A 23,230-nucleotide genomic window follows, 5' to 3' on the forward strand; every position below is an offset into this window, starting at 1 on the left:
CGCGCTCGACTCACCCTCACCCTCGCCACCCGCACCACCACTCCGCATCGGCGAATCCGGCCACCGGCAGAAAACTTTGTAACCGGCCGCCATTGTCAAGAGTTTAAAAGCTGAATGGAGTTTTAGATTGTACATCGAGCGCTTTCGGTTTGTCATACTCCGCCCACCACCGCCACCCCCTCTCCTTCCTTCGGCGAGTTTCGAATTCTTTACGTTCCTCTTCCACCCTCCCCATTCGACGACGGAATCTTTTCGTTATCTTCGACCTACACTTAGTCCCCGGTGTCGTAGCTACGTTCTGCAATCTCGTAACGATTCTTCTTCCCCCTATTCTTTCTCTTCCTCGACGAAAATCGTCGCTATTGTACGGACTTTTATGGAGAAATCGAATCGAATGGCTAATTCTTTATCTCGTTCGAGGATGATGGTCGCTGAAAACCCATTGGAAACTTCCATGCACATAACCCGTGCGCATCTGAAAAGAGTATCGCAGCATTGCGGATCATTCCCTTTTGTCGAAAAAGAAGACTCTATTTTTCACGTTTCTGATACGCGTCCAGTTCAAAGTTAAAGCACAGCTTCTTAAGCGTGGATGGAAAAATTCCTCGCTTTGTTCTCTGTAATTCCAAAGAATATATGCTTTGATCCATCGGACGGCGGATATGTATTAATAGAAAAGAGAACACGTGTACACATGCCTGATAAAATGACCCGTAAAAATCGAGATCACGAATACATCGGTGATCCCCCTACGTTCCCCTCGTTATTTCGAGAGATTCGAACGGATCGTTGCACTTCTTAATTAATTAAGCGCTAATCACAATTTTTGCTTATTGGTATCGCTGCACCAATTTCGTATTCGCCTCTCGAGTGGTTATTATTTCCGCGAATCGATCACTCTTTGTTCCCTCTTTATATATCGCCGAATGCAAAATGCGAAAACGAACGTAAAAATGTTCGTGCTTCCTTCTTCTTCTCTCACTCTCTTTCTCTCTCGTTCTCTTCTATTACTTCTCGTTTTATAGCATGTTCTATTTCCAACCGTAACCGAACTAACGTCAACGCTGGGAGATGTGTAACACGCGAGATACGATGCAATCCGACACGGGTAGTCAGAAGCGAAATCGTTCCTCTCGACAAGGAAATGCGCGACGTTATGAGCATCCGAGTCACTTTAAAGCTAAAAAGCACGTGCTCAAATGAGATACTCGCCCGTCGTGCTGGTCTCGCCGTTACCGTCTCGCGCTATTTCGTTCCTTGTCCCCTCGTGACGTGCACGCTGTATCGTATCCTAGCGGTTTTCTGTTGTTCCATTACGCGCAAAGCTGTCTTGTAATCCGCTTATTGAATGTCTCCTTTTATTTGCTTCTTCCACGTTTTACGTGTGTCACGATTATTTGTCTCCGCCAATGGCTCGACGTCGATGTACCATTCTTTCTCTCTGTATATGTATATCTTTTTGTGTGTGTGTGTGTGTGTATATACAATGTTTTACTCGTTTTCACAGTGTTTTATTCGTTGTCTATTACCAATTCGTCTCCCTTCACCGATGTAATGAGAAAACGTATACGCGGTATATTTCTGTTTTATTTGTTTTTTTCTTTGTTCCGTGTAAAGGATACGAATTTATTTTTACACGAACGACGTGTCGCTTTCTAATTGACGTGCTTCTTGCGCTACGGGATGTATGTGCACATGTACAAGATACAAGATAATCTTTGCGTGACTCGGTTGCTGATGTCGTGAAACGTGTTTGTTAAGTGATGTTCGAGAGACGAATTAGTTTTTCGATAAATGTTTTAGTATAGATATAAGTAATATTCGAAAGAATCGTTGGAAAAAAGAATTTAGCTAGTTGTTAGCTCACTCATGAATAATCAACGTGTTTATCTTTCTAGCATGCCATTTAAAATTCTCTCAACAAAGGTGTATAACGTATGATGATGCATCAATTATTTGAATAGTTAAAAGCAATCGGAATATTCGCGTTTGAATTGAAATTTTCGTTTCGTTTGATGGCTAACTTCTGGATATTATACATAAAAAACGTATTTTTATGTATGGAATTTTATATTAATTAGGAATTGAAATATCGTGTATGAGTAAGTAACACGATGTTAAATAAATTTTTTCAAATTATTCTGTTCTCTTTTCTTCGTGTTTTATTAATTTTTCTTTTGCCACGAACGTGCGCAAAAAATTTTAACATTTCAATACGTATATGAATGTGTCATCTTAAAAATACTCCTTTGACACTCGATTAACAATACAATTATAACACTTGACATGCTCACATTAATCGGTGCTCATAACTACTTATCTTCAAGTCAGCCATCGAACTTACAAATCCGATTGTTCTTCTCAGTCTTAGTGTAAAAAGTAACCTCGCGATGGACTATTAAACACAATACATATATATATACACAATGCAAACCCTGAAGCGAACTTCTAAAAAAAAAAAAGAAAGAAAAAACAAACAAACGATACATTCCTCTTCAAAAAGAAACAACACACCGAGAAAACATGCGAGCAATTCGTTTATCGCGATACGAGGACACTGCCTGCGGTGGCAACGCATAGAGAATGTGTTAAAAAGTGACGGGGCGCGTTCGTTGCAGTGATGAACAACTACCAGGCGGCCGCAGCGCAGGCCGGATTTCCGCCGGCGTCGCCGCACGCGGCCGGTGGACATGGTGGGCCACAGGGCCGGTCATTTCCTGCGGCCAACTCGCCGGGCCCCATCGACATGTATAGTTCAAGCGCCGCAGCCGCAGCAGCAGCCGCAGCCGCGGACTCAGCAGTCGCCAGCTACGTCCAGGCCGCAGCTAGTCCGCAACCCCCTACGACCGCGTTCCCTGCGATCGCCGTGTCTCGTGCCCCGCTCAACTACAGTCCCGTAAGTCCATTCTACGACCTCCTTTCACGCCCACCCCCTCAGGGTAATCCACGATGGGTGTATCCGTAATTTGATAAAAAGGGGTGACGCTCGCTCGAATGGTCCTCGATGCCACGTGGTATATGAATTTTTTCTTCTTTAAGAACGAATCGAGGGGGGTAGAGTTTGAAAATTCGATTGCGGGGGAAGAAAACTCGGGAAAGAAAATGAAGGGATGAAGAGATTGGATTGATTCGATATTTGCGGATTTTGGAGAGGCGTACGTTTGGACGCCTGTGTGAGTGATGGATTTGTACTACTTGGCATCTGTACCTGTTTAATTTGCAATATTTTTCGGAAGTTTTTGATTACTCCATCTACGTGATCATTTGGATCTTTGGAAGTACGTGTTAATGGATTTAGGTGTTAATAGGGGAAGTTGAAGAGGTTGGTGGATGGAAGGTTTAATTTTGCAATGAATGGAGAAGCGAGATGATAATGAAGAAAATTTTATTTGGTTTAGAATAATTATTTGGTTCATGTAGATTTTAAAGGAAATTAAATTTGGTTCGATTTGATTGTAAATCGTTGGTTTATTACTCCTTGACTCCAAAAATTATTCGATAACGATTTAAAAAATCGTGATATTTCTCACATAAAATTTAAAATTCGATAATAATGGTTTATAAAGAAAAATTTCATTATAATTATATTTCAAATGATCAAAATTAAAAAATAAAAAAGAAAAAAGTCGGTTACTGAAATTTTCTTATACATTTTCCATTTCTATTCTAGCTAAACGCTTTGTTTAATTAATATTCATTTAACACGTTCTTTTATTTCCGCGTTAGAAAGGTGTGAATAGATTTTAATTAAACTTTTCACCGATAGTCTCTGATTGAACTAAAAACTTTTTCAACAGCTAACCGTACTAACAGCATCGAATTATTAAACTTGTCTGTGATACTCCTTTTATCTATTTAACGTACTTTAGTCGAGATATTCAAACAAGATAAAAAACAAAAAAAAGTCGAGAGATTCGAGAGTACGGTGCAAGTTTTGTTTTCCCTTTTTTTTTTTTTTTGTTAAAGTTTTTCAACTTACGTTGCTATAGCTTCGATTGCAAACCAGATTCAGATTGCTGAGCTTTTCAATTTGCCAGTATTTAAAGTTTTCATTCCATTCCATTTTTTTTATCTTCAATTTCTTTTTTTTTTATTTTCTCTTTTTAGAATAAATTCTTTAAATCGTACGATGCAACCTTCCAGGATCCAGTATTGCAATTGCACGTAGTTAAAAAATTTTTGCAACTTAATATAAATTTTTATATAGTATATAATCTTTATATAAAATAATAAAATGGATAAATTAATAAATTTTCTTGAAAATATGACGCGTGAACCTCACTAAATATTTTCTTCGTATTTTAGGGTCCTCTAATACCAGCGGCGTTCACTAATGGCTACCATTGAGCCTTGTTAAGACCTAATAACAGGTACGTACACACGTTCTCTTGCATTAGCTTTTAAATTATCTTCTTAAGTGTTTCATGCCTCGTGATAATAAACAAATTTTATAATTTGGCTAAATAATCAGATGATAATAAAATATTAATAGTATTGAACTTAAATTTCCGCAAAATGTGATTATAAGAAATTTCATCGTAACTTTCATTAAACGATTAATTCAATTAGCAATGATCAAAAGATGATAATATTTCCTATTGTCTTTTTTTTCGCATTTAGCGCATTATCGTACGAATACGGTAACGAAATACTTTCATTCTTTTGTAGCAAACGCAAACACGATCACTAAAAATTAATATAACCAAAACACTATGTTTCCTTAAATAATTAATCATAAATTTCGACTTAGTGTATCATATCGAATAATTATAATAATAATTTAAATAATAATACAAATAATAGAATTTGAATGCTTAAGATACTTTCGTGATTATTTCTTAAAATTTGAATAATACGATTGAATAATAATACTATCAACGTAATTTTCGACGAAAGTATCTTATTTTTTTTTTTAGATTTCATTTCTTACCATTCACTTTAAACTTTACTTCAACAGTAACACGATCCGCTTGCGCTGATTTCACAAAAATCATGGCTTCTAACCTGACGAATCACGCATAGCGTGTTCGTCGTTTATGTGCCGCAATTTATCGCTAACAAATCGTGATTTTCTTTTCCGTTAGGATGGACGAGAGGGCAGAGCGCAGCACGGTCGACTGACGGTACAATGAGCGGTGTAAATGCCTTGGAAAAATTCACCATGATGAATGATCTCTGGACGGAAGAGGACGCGTACCATCATGAGCAATAAAACGAAGAATCGCGATTTAGGTAGAAGAATAACGATTTCCAACAAAAGGAGGCTTTTCGATTTTGTAAACATGATCGATCGATTGCAACGATCGAACGAAAATAATCGTGATTTCCCAGCGGAGAAGAAAGGAAGAGAATCAAAATTGAAGATATTAGAAAAAAAAAATCAAGTAAACTAAGAAATGTAAAAAAAAAAAAAAAATAAAAAAAAATAAAAAATAAATTAAAAATCATTGAAAAGATAAAAATACGAAAAAAAAAAAATATAGAATTTATAAATCGCGATACACGTCCAGAAAGTTTGCGAGAGAGAAGCAACATGGTAGAGGAAAAGACAAGCGGATAAATAATAAGGAAAACGTAAAGGGCAGATACTGCGTAATGGTAGATTTGGCCGAAACTGCGTAACAATGCCCGTTCTCCGACATTAATAAAGAATAATATATTAATAATAATGAATTAAATTAATATTATTAATTGCTAAATAATTAAGCGACTAAGTCTAGAATATATAAATATTATATATATAAATATATGAATATATATAAATATATATATATATATAAATAATTGATAAATATTAGACGATAACGTATGGATCCTTAGTATTTAAGGCAGACGATAAAGTCGCGGAAGAATACCAACTTACATACGAAAATATTATTATAATTACTGGTTATTATTGTATAACACTATGGCGATTCTAATTGATTATAACAAAATGGAGAAAGAAGGATGGAAAGCTGTGCGTCGTGTAAGCTCGCGCGCGTAGCCGTGCGCGTTATACATATATATATAAATATATAAATATAAATATAAATATAAATACAAAAATACAAATATAAATATAAATATAAATACAAATATAAATATAAATATAAATAATAAAAAAATATAATTATTATATACATTTACGCGTAACTCCGTTCGCACCCGGGAAGAGAACCCGTCGTCTCTCTGTTGGGCTTTCGAATTTTTTTTTCTAGACAAGTAGCGGCGGAATGAAGAGAGAGAGAGAGAAAGAGAGAGAGAGAGAGCGAGAGAAAGAGAAAGAGAAAAAGAGAGAAGCAAAAAAAAAAAAAATAAATAAATAAAATTAAAATAAAATAAAATAAAATAAAAAAGAAATGTACAAGAAATTTTGAGTCGACGTCAAGGAGGAGCACCCGACACGAATGTTTGAAGGGTAGTGTCGGGCCGGAAGGGAGATTTGGGAGACGAGACGACGAGGGCGCTAGGCAGGCCAAGAGTGGGCTTCGCCCTTTTCCTTTGTTTCTTGCGCGCGCGTGTCCGCCACTTCTCAGCGTGCTCTTTGCCGACTGAATGCCGGAATGGCACTTCTCTCTCGCGTCCCGTCGTTGAAGCACTTTTTTCCTTTTCCCGGGTGTGCAACGAGGGAGAAAAGAGGACGAATAAAGCATGGAAAGAGCAAGGAGAGGGAGGTTGCGTACATAGACGTAGGCACGCGTGTTACACGGATGACGTGACGCTGTTTGCATTGCTTATCGTGCGAGGGATGAAAGGAAAAGAAAAAAAAAAAAAAAAAAAAAAAAGAAGAGAAAACGCGGGGGCCCTCGAGCCAAGATCGACGGATTGGAACTCGCGAGGCTTTATGTAAGTTATAGTAGCGAAAAGAGAGAGAGAGAGAGAGAGATAGAGAAAAAAAGAAACAATAGGGAGAAAGACGAAAAGTGAATACTGCTTTTAAGATGCGTATCGATAAGGGGAGAAGATGATCATCACGAAGAATCACTATTCCACAGAGAAGAAAGAAGTGAGAGAGTACATTAAACATACATACAGGGTCGCGAGATCTATGTAAAAGGACGCCAGGCCTCCGAACGTTGCATCGTTCAAAATCTGTATCCTATCTAGTGGCGAAAACCGATGACCGGTGAATTTCACAGGCTATTGTGTAGCTGTCCAATCGATTAGTTACATTAACCTCGGCCCATACATACATATTACACGCGCGCGAATTATTGTACCATTGATTTACCATAATGGCAGCTATGCATGACCCTATGGATGAAAGCCAGCTATGGAAACACGAGCAATGTTCGACGGCACGCATTTCACACAAGCTCACTGTGAACATACATAATAAACCATACAGACACTCTTACGTTCAATCTGTATACACGCATTACACACACACATATATACATACACACATACACACAATCCGAAACACAATATTAATATACGCTTTCATACGCGGCTTTTTAAACAAATTATAAAACCACACGCCTATATAAAAAAAAATAAATATATATTAATACAAATACACGCAGCTACGCAACAACAGGAAGAACCATACGCAACCATCAAGTTACGCGAGGCAAGATGCGCTAAGAAGAGAACAAAGTAAATATATATTATGCAAACATACGCGTGTATTCAGTCATTATACCGTGCGTCCGTATATGTACAGAGCGTTAGTTAACGGCGAGATATCGCGAATCGTCAAAATGCGTGAGTAAAAGCGGAAATTAAGAGTAACGCGTGCGATAACGATGATAATTTCGAGACGAAGCGAGATTGTGCGTCTTCTATATACCCCTGTGTGCGAGAAAGAGTGAGAGAGAACGTGATGATACGTGTGTGCGAGCGAGAGAAAGAGAGAGTCATTAAATCTTTAAGATTGAGGAACACGGTCATCTGAAAATGCCATTTGCGAATTAAAAAAAAGAAGAAGGAGAAGGAGGAGGAGGAGGAGGAAAAAAGAGAAAAGGAGAAATTGTAAAATTTATGCGAGCTAACGTGGCGTTGAACGTGAGAGAACAATAATCGCGTATGGTAGCCTTAATCAGGGAATAACTTTGACATCAAAAGATTCTTGCGTTTTTTCGCGCTTAAAAAAAAAAAAAACATTTCGCTAATCAAATGGACAAAGGGCGCGAACGGGGATACTCCATTCGATTATTCGTAATTGGTCTAGGTTAAAATATTGTGTAATATCATACGGGAAACAGGGAGGTATAATTTTATTCGTTTCGTTTTTTCGGCGCACGTGTATATTGTGTAAAACCTTATATCTTCGAGAAAGGGTTCAGAGGGCTTGAAGGGCATCGCGACGCTCGAATCTCCCTGCTTCTGAAGGGGAGAGATTGAAAAAAAGGAAGGAAGAAACAAAAAAATAAACCGTCGACGTGCATAAACTCATTCCGCGGATTGTATAATTCGAGTTTTTTTGTTGATATATATTTTGCTGATAAAAATTGTTTTCGTACGATATTATTATTGCTATTATTGAATTCGCCAAGCGAGAGTCAACGAGCGATTATTATAATTATAATTATTACGAAATGACGGATATACGTGCGACAATTCTAGGTACGGTTATTATTGTATTCAACAACAGGGTAAAAACAAAAAGAAGAAGAAAAAAAAAGAAAAAAGAATTGAAAAATAAGAATGATTTTAAATTGTGGGACGCGTGTCACGTCGAACGGCGGCCATTTTGTTTTCCTGTGCGCGGGTGTGCGTGCGCACGATGAGAAAAAAAATTCAAACAAAGGAAAGAAAAAAAAAGAAAAAAGAAGAAGAAGAACGAATAAACAAACGAGTCAATTCTTACGAACGTTAGCAATACTTCGTCATGACCATAAAGGATAAAAATGGCAAATAATGAACGAAAAAAAAAAAAATAAACTAATAATAATAATAATAATAATAATAATAATAATAATAGTAATATACACGAGTAAACTATATCGCGGATAAACTTATATTCATTCTTAAGTTGGTGACGCGTGACGGGTGATCCTCGCTCGTTCTCAAAGAAGAAAAAAAAGAAGATGATGAGGGACAAAATTGTAAAAAGAAACGTACGATGAGACGAACTGCGGTTGCGTATCTTCAACGCTGTAAATGCTGATTTCTTGCAAGCGAAACAAAATGGTAGCTGCTTCGTTACGCCCCAAGATTAACGTTAAACGCGTGTAAAACAATAAAGGTAAAGATATCAGATCAAATCGGTTGAGATATCCATGCAAATAATAATCGTTTAATCAAAAGAACTAAGGTAAAACGTGCAATATAAAAAAATATAGAGGTACACGTTTCGAAAATAATAGACAAAATTGGATTATTTTGTTGGATTGTATATTATATAGACAGGGCGATGCTGCTTTCAAACGAGTGCAAGAAACGAGCGTTTCATCGACGACGTACTATTCCCACTTTTTATTTTTCGATCTTAGCAAGCTTTGCTTTCTAAAGTTGTAGGAGATTAAGCGAGTTTTATGAATGAAACGCGACATAATCGGATGGAAAACACGAGGACAAATGTGCATTCAATGGCCATTATTTAACAAACATTTTCTGTTGCCATTATTCTTTCGATACATTGGTTAGTGATAGACAAATAAACGAGCGTTAAATAGACGTATCGGGCGCTTCATACATTGCTAAGTGTCGTTAGTTAGACGGAGAATTGGACGTCGAGCGGAGAAAAAGCGTGGCAAGATAAAGAAAAAAAAGAAAAGAAATAAAATACATCAGAACATAAGCATCAGCTCAAAGAACGTAAAAAAATATAATGAGATTCGTATATAGATTTTAGGGAGGGCGGCACGCAAGATCGTAGACAGATGGGCAAAAATGAGAAAACGTAGAGAGCATCCACAGAAGACAGTCATAATTAAATGTACAAGTTGTAACTTTTCGCAGTTAGGATGAAAGGCGTGTCGAAAGGATTTTAGGTTCCTGGGAATGATCATTTATTACGCTTTTGAACTTTTATAATTAATACTAATTCGTTCGTTTAAGTATACAATTTTCGCGTATACAATTTTATTACGTCATATATCATGGAGGAATGTGATAATTGTTATTATTTTTGATTGTTATAAGTATTTTAGAATTTTTAAATTTATTTTAAACATAATTTTAGTCTTTACTCATTTTTATACGTCTTGAAATCTTTCTTTTATTGAGTGAATCAAATATATTGGCAGGAACCTGGGCAACTTTCAACGAGAAAATCCTCTAAAAAGAGAATTATATATAAATATATAAATATATACATATTCGAAAGAGAGATCTACGATCAATTATTAATTAGAGCAAAGAACAAACAAAAATGCGATCGATATACAAGCAAATTAATATGCGAAAGAGAATAAAGAGAAAACGTAAAAGAGAAGATAAGAATGTCGCGAGACGTAAAATAGAGAAGACAAGCGTAGGAGATGAAAACAAAAGCGAAACAAGAGCAAACAAAATATATATGTGAAGTACAGTCTCTACGCGTTTATATTTATAAATATGAAATACATTAATATTGAAATATTACGTCTATATCTACATTTAGTATATATATAAATATATATATAAATATAAATATAAATATATATATAAATATATAAATATACATATATTGAACGATTAAGAAAGGCAAGAAATATATTATGACTATATATATATGATAACTGATTAAGGCGACAAACAGACAAAATAAAAAATATGAGGATTATGGAAGATGAACAGATATATTGAGACATTGTTTTATGCATTTGTATATATATATAGTTATTGATGTTTTAAAAGCTAATATACATTATACTGAACAATTTTTCGATTATCATCACCGATGATCGGAGGAGAGCCGAGCGGGGGTGCAAAAGGGGTGGGCGAGGTTAGGGCAGGGGTTGGGAGTTAGATGCAAAGAAAGATGCGAAAAAAAAGAATAGGAGGATAAAGAAAAATGAAAAGAAATACGAGGGAGGCGAGCTCGTTGTGCGATGCAGTCCAGTCTTCTCTTGTTTTGCAATACTCTTTCTTTTTTTTTTTTTTTTTTTTTTTTAACGAGACGGAGATTTTTTCTGTCGAATTTTTCTGTGAAAAGTGAAAAAGGTTGGAAGGAAAGAGTAGGGCATGATGGCGATGTAAAAGATCAGAAGTCATCATGATGCTCATCGACCGAGCTCGATCACTCGTCGCGCAATTAACACGCTCACACGGACACTTCTACATTGTACACGTATGATAGATACACATACAAACACCAACACGTATATATATAAATATATAAATATAAATATACACGCGTATAAATAATAAGTAATAATTAACGATAATCGAAAAAAATATAAATATAAATATAAATAATATACACAGCGCGAGAAGAGGGTAGGAGAATGGAAAAATGTATTGTAAAGAGAGTGCGAGGAAGATGTTAATCAAGTGAATAATCGATTATTGTCATTCCGTGATTGAATAGTGAACTTGGAAATCAGAAGCACACGACTGACAAATATCTTCGTTGCGATAGGTATGCGCAAACACACGTATACAATGATATATTGAAAATGGGTGCAATGAATTATAATAGCAAAATCACTTTATAATATTTAAGTCTTATCGGCACTCGAGTGCAAGTAGAGGTTATAAGTGATGTTTCCATTGTACATGTTATATATCGTTAATAACTATCATTATTATTGAAAATTATTGTTTTTCTACAGAATGTGTAACAAAGCATATAAAGGGATATCTTATTTTATCATTTTATTTCCACACGAGATGCAAGACAATTTTTGTTAATTAATATATATCTCGTTTTCGTGTTTATATTTTTTTAAATATCGTTTTTTCAACTTCGACCACCTCGCGTTAAACAAAAGTTAAAGTAATCGCGAAATTAGATCATACGATATTTCGTAGAGAATAACAGCAATATCGAGTAATAATTTAACGAAGACGCCACTGCGAGCAAATTCGACATAATCAAGCGTATTTAAACCGTTTTGCAATTAATGGACCATGTTGTATGAGAATGATTATACAACTATTAGGAAATATAGTACGCGGGCTTGAACGCAACATGGTTCACTAATGTTTACGTAGAAAGTTCAGTCTGTTTGCGCTTTACCCAACAGCAATAGTTGTTCGCGCATAAATGAATCGTTCATCATTTTGAGATAATGTTTCACGTTCAGTCTGTATTTAGTGATAAAACATATTAACTGTTCCGTATTTGGAAGCGGACGAATAGAGTGGCCCAAAACGATTCAAATTTTAGATTTTAACGAACGTTCTTTTTAATTGTATCACTTTCTAATCCGTACAATTGTTCTATACACGATACATATACATACATACACACACGCATATACATCCATATAGACATTTTCAATTACACACAAATTTTTCTGCGATACAACGAGAACAATACGATCTTCGATACAAATTTACATAACAGGGAGATACACTTATTATACACTTTGAATAATCTCGTCCAATTGTAAACTATACCACACGCAAATAAAATTACACCGGTAATACAAGCATACACCAAGCATAAAAACAAAAGTGAAACGATTAAGAGATATATAATATAAAAACCAAAAAAAAAAAAAAACAAAAAACAAAAAACAAAAAAAAAAGAAGAAAAAGTTTTACTTCGTCTCACGGATTCGTCGATATCGATCCTTCGATCACTTTCTACGCACCCTCTATTTCTTGACTGCTGATATGTTTCCTAGAACGGCTAGTTTAGCGTACTTTTTCGCTGTGCGACACGAATCTGCGCATTTCCGTTTTTGATTTCCTCAGATGAAAGCTGACGGCGACAGATGACAAAGCGTTTTATCTTGTGTTACGTGGAAGAGGAACACGTTACCACGATTCCTCGAGGAATAAAAGAATAAAAAAAAAAATAAAAAAGAAATAAAAAAACAACCCCCGTCGCTGTGCGCGCTATATGACTGGGTGTGGAGTGAGAAAAGGGAGAGAAAGGAAGAGAGAGAAAGAGGGAGAGAGCGTGAGAAAGAGCGAAAGAGAGAGAGAGAGAAAGTAAGAGTGAATGGGAAAAAAAAATCGAACTCGCAGAAGTCCGTAGATAGATAGACAATTTTCGAAACAACGTTTTCGTGCGTATATTGACAAGATCGTTGCTGCGACCTGACACGATATACATATACATATTTATCCGAGCGTTTCTCTGCTGACTGACTTATCCCTCTCTCTTGGAAACCTTGTTCGTATATTCCTCGATTTCCGATTTCGATTTTTAAGCCTGTTCGAGTCGCGTATTTGGTAAAAATAAAAAAAAAAAATATGGCGGACAGAGGGAAACGCTCCGGCGAGTACACGATTCGATCGATCGAATCACTTGGTCAAGTCAGTTGTAATTATAATCGATCGATCGGGATCGCGGTGTTCGATCGGTGTTTTTTCTAAGTGGAACGTCGCAGCCAAAGACATAGGCTAAAGGATCCTAAATAGGATGTTATTTTTATTCGCGCGTCACGGGAACACGTGAGAGCCAAGAGAGCTCGTTTATTATAATTATAATTATTATTATTATTATTATTATTATTATTATTATTAACATTATTATTATTAATACCGATATCACATTTCTTTTCTTCTTTTTCTTTTTTTTCTTTTTTCTTTTTTTTTTTTTTCTCCCCTTGTTGACTTGTATTATCTTATTGTATTGTAATAATAATTATCACTATCGTTGTTCGATTATTATAAAAGAATCGGGTAGTGCTATTGTAATATGCGACCCGTTATAATTTTCTATTTGCAATAATCCACTCTGTTATATACGAATACATTCGTCTTTGAGCCGATCATTTCGTTTACTTCGAGTTTCTATCGAGGAGAGACGCGACTTGGAGAAATCGTCCGGCCAACATTATATTCTGTTCCAGAATTTAGATAAAAAAAAAAAAGATAGATTTACTCGCAGATTACTCGATAAGAGATATCAATTTCATGATCCGTGTTACAAGCCAGTTTTTAATTAAACAATTAAACAAAGATGTCGAGGCGATTTTTTCGAGTCGCGATTTAATGAAATGTGAACATAACCCCATATGATATATATGTATATGTATATATATATATATGTATATATATATACATATATATACATATATATATATATATACGCGCACGTAAAGCATAAAATATTACGATTAAGTATATAATCATGTAATTACACGTGCACACGTTCGGATGAGCAGTTTACACGTAATCTGTTAATATTCTTCCTGCGTGCAGAACAAGGATATAAACAGCCACGAGCTTCGATGAAGTTTTGCTAACCATCGTATAGTAACACCAAAAGAGTATCGTATTTTTTCCTTTTTTTATTCGACACTCATCGTTATACGTCATTTTCGATATCAAATTACTCAATCGGCCAACTTATTTAGCTGGTTCTATGCTTTAAATCTCGCTGGAATAAGGTCGAATAAGGTTGAACGATATAAACTTGATCGATATCCAATTCTCGTACATTTTAAAGAAAAGAAAAGAAAAAAAAAATATTCAGCAATTTTTGCAAATTTTTACAATCGTATTTCTTTCTTTCCATATAAACGAAAGGCTAATCTTAACGAGTATCTAAGATACGTTTCATTTTAATGAATATACTTTTCCATGACCGAATCGAATCGATTACGGAGCGAGTATTCCATTTATCCAATACCGATAAATTTTCAATATTATTGAAAATCGACCGAGATGTCGATTTATAATACGATTGCACCCCTTACTACTACTACTCGTGACGTTCTTCGTTTATCTTATTATTATGTCATCCATGTTCCAGTTTTACCACAAACGATCGGTATCCCGTTTGTGAAATGACGGCCACTATATCCTGTTCGTTCCTCCTACTCGCTCTTCGGTCTGATTCACTGTGATAACGAGTGTGCTCGAATCGGTCAAGCAAAGAAATTGTTATAGATGCTTCTATTAGATGCTCATTTTCTTCGAACGGTGATAATCAAGATAATGCGACAATTATCTTCGAGATGTCGAATGTTCGAGATTTTTTGTAATGGTCGTGGCCGGTGAACGAGAAAATAAAAATATATATATATATATGTATATTTCGTTAGATTCGAGAAGCACGTATGTACGTATTTATTGCTTGTTTTTCAATTTGCATATCGTGTTGATCTACGAGATCTAAAAATTGTTTTGTAAACGCTGTATCGTATCACCAATTTTCTCGGACTTGCAAATATCTTCCCTTCTTTCGCTTCTATCGGCTGAATCGATCGATCATTAATGCTGTAATAATAACTGTATTAACTTCGTGAATTGTCTCACTATATACCTTCCTCGTTAATTTCCTTCGCGATGCAAAAATACGAACAGGTCACGTAAACGTATACCTCGAACACAACCGAATAAAATACGAGCACAATAATTTCATTCATTTCTTCCGTAAGATAAAAGAAAAATGAAAAAAAAAAAAAAAAAAAGGTGAAAAAAAAAAAGATTCAAACGAACGAAAAAATACAAGAAGTCTGAGAAACAATTTTTTGTCGATTTTTTTCGACGAGATCGAAACGTTTTAAACAAAACAAAACAAAAAAAAAATAATAATAATAATAGTAATAAAGGAACTGCATCGTGATCGTTGTGTGCATGTGTGAGAAGCGAACAAAAAAAAAATGAGTTCACGAGAATTTCAAGACACTCGCTTTTATCCCGTTCGTCGTTGTCCTTACTTTTGTGATATGTATTTTCGTTGTCGCGTGAAACAACCGAGGAACACCGAGTGTTTTCTGTGTACACGGCATGTTATGAATTACAGGGAGAATCTTAGAGTCTCGTCGTTCACATTGTCGAATTAGAGAACCATTAAAAAAAAAAAAAAATAATAAATAATAATAATAATTGCGATTTTGTTTAAAAAAAAAATGAAAAACGCAAATAGACAAAAAGGGAACGGAGCAAAGGTTTTTAAAAATATTTTTTACGACGCCTCGCGAGAAAATACAAGCAAAAAAAAAAAAAAAAGGCGGATTTGATGAATAGCATGAAAGAACGAACGGAAGCTCGGCGGTATGGTACAGCTTGCAATGAGAAAACTTGCAATATAACAAGCAATAAATAAGCCACTTTTAATTCCATGTATATCAAACAATTATGTGGATGCTTAATGAGATTTATTGAATTAAACGAGCAAAAAGAAAAAAAAATGAAAAAAAAAATAAATAAATAAATAATAATAATAAAGCCAAGAACTAAGACGAAATACCGATTTTACATATTCTTACTAATCGTAAACGATTACAATACGTATAGCGACATACTAAAAATTATACGATTATGTATCGATTTAAAAAGAGCAGATTAAAAGAAAATGGTAAATAAAATAATTATTATAAACTAAAAAGCAAAAAAAAGCAGTACGGGCTGCAGGCGTGCATCGCCGCGCAGACGTGTAATGTCTAATCTATATAAGTACGTAAAAGTTTCAATTTTACACTACCGATAATAATGACATAACGGTAAGGTTCTATATAAGATATAATGATGATTTATAATAATTATAACGTTGTACAGAATATTTATGAAAGGTGCGCTGCTGGCGAAAGAGCCGCGCGTTTCTTTGTGTGTTCGTTGATCGCGAACGCGGAAAAAAAAAGAAATTAAAAATTAAAATAAAAGAAACGAGAAAAAGAAATAAGGATAAATGAAGAAGAAAAGTGAAAAAAAGATAAAAATAGAAGCAAACAAATAAGGAACGTTTGCCTTTTACGTAAAATTTGTTCGAATTATTCATGATTTGAAATCATCGATACATTTTTCACGATATGAACGAACAACGCGCGACTCTCTATCCAAAAGCGGCCAGACTATAATGGATGTTTTGTAAGATAAAGCAAAACGATCACGGATTATATTGAGATCGCGTTCAGAGAAATGTATAGTCGATTGCGTATTCGGGATAGCTCGAATTTACTCGACGACGCCTTTCTCGTTGAAGGAATAAATAAAAAATAAGAAAAGATGATAAAATAAAAAAAAAAAAGTGAAAGGGAAAGAGAAGAAAAAAAATACGAAAATCGCGGCTCTTTTCTTCCGCGAATATATTCGAGCGTAGGGACAGATGTGCCGTCGAAGGGCGAAATTACGGTCCTTAAAAATTTAAACCTAAAAGAATAACAAAAAGATGCAAAAAAATTTAAAAATTAAAAAAACAAAAGCGAGACAAAATAGTGAACAAAAGATAGAAAGTGAGAGAATTTATCCGCCGCAGATATGCGGCATAAGAAAGGGCCGATAATCTAATTCATTGTGTATGTATACAGACAAAAAATAAATATAATATTGCGATTATAAATATTAAACTAATAAAGAATAACAATATTGTACCCCTCTGTACATATAAATATATATTATAATACGATGATTATTACTATATGATTTATTATAAATATATATACATAAATATAAATATATCTCATGAATTCACATTATTATGTTTATTATTGTTTACTTATTATTATTAAAATTATTATCATTGCGATGATAACGAGGATGATGATGATGATGATGATTATTATTATTATTATAATAATATTATTAATATTTAAGAAAAGGTTCACAACGTGCCGTGTGTATGTGGGAATAAAATATATAATATAATGGACATTGTTCAATTCAATCCAATGTCTTTGTTGTTTTTCTCTTTCCTTGTTTCTATTTTTATATCTTATCATTATTTTAAATTATTTTACTTTACATTGATTACAATTTTCCTATTTTAGAGATTTATATTTTTTCTTGAATGTTAGTTAAAAATATAATATATGGTATATTTATTATTTAATTAATCATATTAGAATTAAATAATCATTTTACTTCTTTATTTAAAAATAATACATTAAAATAAATAAATACATTAAAATAAGAAAAAATAAGAAATTAATTTATTATTTATTAATTGAATTCTTTGCTAAACTAAACTCTTATTTTTATTGCTAAATTCCATAATAAGAAAAACTCTTTTTTCAATAATATAATAATATAATGAAAATAATATTTTCTTGCAATATTTATATTTGTATTTTGTTTAATCGAGAACTATCGATAAATCGATTAAATATGGCGTCAACCATGGTACATTTGGTTATCACTGTGGTTTCAAGTGATACGTCAAATGTGACATGAGTTTTCTTCCGAGTACCATATGACAATTTAATTAATAACGTTGTCCATCATTTAAATCGAAATGGGTATTTTTTTTGCAAAGAAAAAACCACCAAGTCGTGTCACGGAACAAGATAAGGCTATTTTAGTATGTGTTTCATAAATTTTCTAACCTCAACTGTTTTTATTTTCGATATAAATTAAAAGATCTTAAATCTTTTTACAGCAATTAAAACAAACTAGAGATAAAATCAAACAATATCAACGAAGAATTGAGCAAAATCTTGAGAAAGAACGATTACTTGCAAAAAAACTTATACAAAACAAGCAGAAAGAGTTAATATCAAATTTTTGTATTTATATTTATATTTGGTGTAATGATTTTATAATTTTATTAAATACAATACAAATTTTTTAGACGAGCTTTACTTCTTTTACGAAAAAAGAAGTTCCAAGAACAAATATTATCAAAGACTGATGGACAACTAGAAAATCTCGAACACATGGTACACGATTTAGAATTTGCACAAGTAGAATTAAAAGTTGTAGATGGCTTAAAAGTAGGCAATGCTGCATTGAAGAAACTACATGATTTATTGTCTATTGATGAAATTGAAAAAATCATGGATGAAACTAGAGAAGGCATTGAAAAACAAAAGGAAATTGATGATATATTATCAGGAGAACTTACTGAAAATGATGAGACTGAAATTGAAGCAGAACTTGATGTTTTGTTAGCAGCAGAAGTCGAAGAAAAGGCACCAGAAGTAACAGAGGATATGATATTACCAGAAGTACCCAAAGAATTACCAGAAAAGAAAGAAGGTAAAATTTCTTTTTCCGCTACCAAAATTATTATCCTCTACATATAAACATATTCAATTTTTATATTTGCTTTTTATTACATTCCAGAACGGAGAAAAGAAAAAACACAAGAAGCTATTGCTCTGGAAGCATAAAAAGTGGTAAATTATATTATCACTTATATAATTATCAGTATTTTATTGCATTGACACATTGCGCAGAGATCTCTGTATATATGTACAGTACATTGAATATAAGGCTCTGCGTAAATAGTTGTCAGTCAAAGAGTGTAATTAAGGGAATGGAAGTTACATTTTATTAGCAAGGTGTTCTTTAAGTACTAAAAACTATCATTACTATTATAATGTGTGTACGTGTGATTTTAATACAGCAGATGAAAATTTCGATACAATGAATACATGGTATCTCTTTTATAAATTACATGTCATATATGTTTCAAAATTTTAATTATATTTGTACTATTTTGTAATGTTATCTTTTTACTTTATTATAGGTCTTTCTTGTGTAGTTATATAAAAACTGCAAAGAATTAAAACTGTTTAATAAATAGTTTATTTACAATATGATTAAATTCAAATCTAAAAATTAATATATTAATAATTAATTATTTCTTAAGTTTCTTATTATTTAAATTATCTGACTATTAAAAACATATTTTTTATATTAAAGATTAGGACTTCGTAATTTTAAAAAAATTATTACTGAAATATGTTTATCTTCATTCATGATCATATATTAAGAACAAATATAAACAGAATAAATAGTAGAACAGACATAACATGAAATTTTAGGAATCAACGCCATCTCTAGAGTGCCATAAATGAAATAAATATAAATAAGGAAAACAAATAATTGAATAGAAATAGAGATAGTTTAAGAAACTAGCGCCATCTCTTGAGTGTCAAATATTTTTAGCCAAAAGATGGTGCTAATTTTTAATTCTTACAATACTCAAGAGATGGCGCCAATGATCAAGTTTGCTCTCTCTCTGTCTTTCTTCTTTTATTTATTTTCCTTGTTTACATGAGTTTCATTTGCGGCACTCTAGAGATGGCGCTAATTTCCAAATTTTTATCCTATCTCTATCTTTTTCTTAGTATTCGCTCTTCTTGTTACATGCTCAGGAGACGATTCTCATTTAAACTAACTGATTAAAAATAAAATTCATGATATCTATTTAAACTAATTGTTATATGATGTAAATATATATATATATACATTTATTTTTATATATATATGTCACAGATATATAAAATTGATTATTTTTATATAAAATTTGATCATTTTTTTTTCTTGTTTTTTTTTTTTTATCAAATTCATTGAATTGAATATATTTCCTACATTAAATGTTTTAAAATTAAATGACAAAACAACTTCGCTCTATTATTTTATCTATTATAATTATTATTCTATACTATATATTTTAAAGTATACATATAAATAGAAGGTCACACGTGACGAATTAGTATAAATTATTCAAAGACTGATAAGATAATTATCAAGAAATTTTTAAATATACTTTCTTGTCTTCGAAAAACTTTACATATATTTATTTCATATTTTTAATTTTAAATATAATATAATCGATAGTTATCTATTAAATTTATCAATCTTATCATACATTTGAAGATTAAAATTAATAAATTTTTATATTTATTATATTAATTATTTTAATCTTATTATTTTATAATAAGAAAATGTTTTATTTTTATTAATTTAAATTTATAAGAAGAAAATTATAAAATAATCTTGTTACATACAAGACGTCCTATTATAATATAATTTGACTTGTACTTTTCTATTTTATTCTACTTTATTCTTTTATTCTTTTTAGATAATAATAATTTACATAATTAGAGACAAACATTTCCTCGCTGTGCGCATTAAGTATCATGCAGGTCATCTATGTGACATATCAAAATTTTTTCTTCTATTACATGTTTTCGAGATTAATAATATATTTTTTAAAATTTATTGAACTATTCGATCATTTCGATATTAATTCAAGTATTAATTATGTCATAGATAGCAATCATTTAAGAATTGCTTTATTTGATCAAAAATCTTACGTCTTCAATTTTTACATAATATATTAATTATAAAAATAAAGCTTTTATATTTAATTCATCAAATTACATCATATCTATAATACTATTAATCATTTATAATAAGATAGAGTGCAAATCTGATATGAATAATAAAAAAAAATAAACTAATAATAATTTAGTTTTTCATTTTTTCAATTGATTATGTAATAAAAAAATTGTAATATAATAAATTAAAAAATCTTTTCTATCCATTCAAAACAATATTATCAGTATTGTAAAGTTTTTACAAAACTATAATCCACTCATAATTAATACTCATAATATTATCTTTCTTTCAAATTAATCTTTCAAATTAATTTATCACACTATTAATTTTTATTATTTAAATAAATAATGAATTATAGAATGGAAATGTCAGATGTTTATTTTTTTCCAATTTATTTGATATTCTTGCTTTCCAATTTCTCGACAAAAATGATACAACTTTATACAGTGACATTATACAATTCTATTCTCTTAAAGAAAAGAAAAGTTTAAGAGTTTAAAAAAAAATTCTAACTCAAGAAATTATTTATAAATGATCCATATCATTCTCCATATTACGTAATATATATTTTAATATTTTTTTAACTATATGCCAAACGCTGTGTTTTTTAATCATGTCACGAATCCGTTCTTTGTTTAACAGACGATCACCTTTAGTTTTAATAATATTTGCATCTCGTGCCTTGTACCGAACAACGTCAACGTGCAACGACTTTGTCACATCCAATGATACGGATTGTACGGTAGAAAACATCGCTTGAATATGTAAGTTGATCTGTCGAATCCAGATAAGACCAGCTTACAGCGCCGATAACGTACAAATTGTTTTAACAAATCGTATGGCGCCTATGAAATGATTCTATATCCGATCGTTAAACGATTTCAACACGATTTCACAAATTCTAGATTCAGATACGATCTCAATATAATTCCATCGATCATGTATTATAATAATCAATATTACTTATCAACATATATTAATCTCGTATTTAAGCATACATTTCTAATCATTAACGTATAAATGTTAGAATGTTAATTATCATCTCTTGATATAAATATTAAACCAATAACTTTTATCGAAGAGAACTAAAAAAAAAATCTTTAATCGGTTTGCCACGATCTTTGTACTGTACATTATAGGTAAAAATATTTCTTTTAAATATTTGTTTTCTCAACTAGATTAGCGATTTTCATAATTTTACATTTACTTAATTTCATTGATTAATTTTTAATTAAGGTAAACTTGATCGCAAAAGTTATTATTTCATTATTTCATTACTGTTTTCCCTAAAATAATTTATCTGTAGAATAAACTAGTAATTCTTCTATGGTAATTCGTAATTTTATTATAAATAAAATTAGATATTTTCATTATTCGATATCATCTATAATTATTCAATATTTTCGTCGAGAATATGATGCAATAATTAATGTATCACTCGCATAATAATATAATCTATTTCTTAATTAATCATTTCTTGACATATCTTCCATCTTTTTGTCCGATAAATTAACATTCTTCAGAAATAGAAAAGAAGAGAAAAAGAAATAAATTTCAAGGTACCATTAAACCAGGAAACCAAGCAAAAAATTAACTTGTATACACAAATGTTACCAACGAAGATACATTTCGCAACGATTATAAATTAAATACGAACGTCACGTTGTTCGATCATATCGAAAATCTATTAATCCAAAAATTCAACGTTCAAGAGAAATGTTTCATATTCATAAAATACAGATAAAAAAAATATTCAACGTCAAATAAATTCCATTTGCACGGAATGATGACACAAGACCATAAAAATTGCGCGAATTCTAAAGTTTCGAGGAAGGCAAATCGTTCTTCGAAGATCAGGAAGATCGGAAAATACGGAGTATAATTGTAATCGACTAACATTTCAGCAAAATTATCAATGATTCACGTGCAAACTATGTGATCCTAGTGGCAAATTACAGGAAGTATGTATCGCAGTCTTCTGATATTTAAAATGACGGCTCTGCTTATGGATCAGCGATTCCGTATTTAAAACCGGATGACCTTCGTGGAACAAGAGGGACGAAGAGAAAGGAAGAACGGCCAAGGAACGGGATTCGTTGACTAACCTCGGATCATGAAATCTTCTTTTCTTTTTCTCTCCCCGTGTCGGATATTATTGCTCTCCTTATCTACAATATTATCCGGA

General features: G+C 32.3%; 2 protein-coding genes across 20 annotated transcripts in view; both read left to right on the forward strand.

The window, feature by feature from the left end:
• The window catches only part of Rbp6 (RNA-binding protein 6), a 748,813-nt gene extending 731,167 nt beyond the window's left edge, over positions 1-17,646 (forward strand). For 15 of the 19 annotated variants that reach the window (XR_015294475.1, XM_086915310.1, XM_086915311.1 and 12 more), the window contains 3 exons: positions 2,619-2,896; positions 4,306-4,370; positions 5,085-17,646. Coding sequence is in view for 17 of the 19 variants with exons in the window: in XM_086915310.1 (XP_086771436.1) it covers positions 2,619-2,896; positions 4,306-4,347 (320 nt within the window). In the remaining 2 variants the exon portion in view is untranslated. The remainder of the gene's footprint in view (positions 1-2,618; positions 2,897-4,305; positions 4,371-5,084) is intronic. The other 4 variants (XR_015294477.1, XM_086915315.1, XM_086915313.1 and 1 more) reach the window with 1 other exon arrangement.
• Positions 17,647-18,065: 419 nt separating this feature from the next.
• Vps20 (vacuolar protein sorting 20) lies at positions 18,066-19,522 on the forward strand. The gene is made up of 4 exons (XM_003691307.4): positions 18,066-18,274; positions 18,353-18,462; positions 18,545-18,951; positions 19,039-19,522. The coding sequence occupies exons 1-4, from the start codon at positions 18,209-18,211 to the stop codon at positions 19,083-19,085; spliced, it is 630 nt and encodes a 209-aa protein (XP_003691355.1). The 5' UTR covers positions 18,066-18,208; the 3' UTR covers positions 19,086-19,522.
• The last annotated feature ends 3,708 nt before the right edge of the window (positions 19,523-23,230 follow it).

This window comes from Apis florea, unplaced genomic scaffold, assembly GCF_048593485.1.
Source record: "Apis florea isolate Af1SG1 unplaced genomic scaffold, ASM4859348v1 contig_3772_pilon, whole genome shotgun sequence".
NCBI classification, from domain to species: Eukaryota; Metazoa; Arthropoda; class Insecta; order Hymenoptera; family Apidae; genus Apis; species Apis florea.

Bases quoted from the DNA above. Each gene is read 5' to 3' on its own strand.
- Vps20 (XM_003691307.4), top strand. From the start codon at position 18,209: ATGGGTATTTTTTTTGCAAAGAAAAAACCACCAAGTCGTGTCACGGAA. The intron at 18,275-18,352 runs GTATGTGTTTCA...ATCTTTTTACAG, and splicing joins AACAAGATAAGGCTATTTTA to CAATTAAAACAAACTAGAGA. The intron at 18,463-18,544 runs GTTAATATCAAA...CAAATTTTTTAG, and splicing joins ATACAAAACAAGCAGAAAGA to ACGAGCTTTACTTCTTTTAC.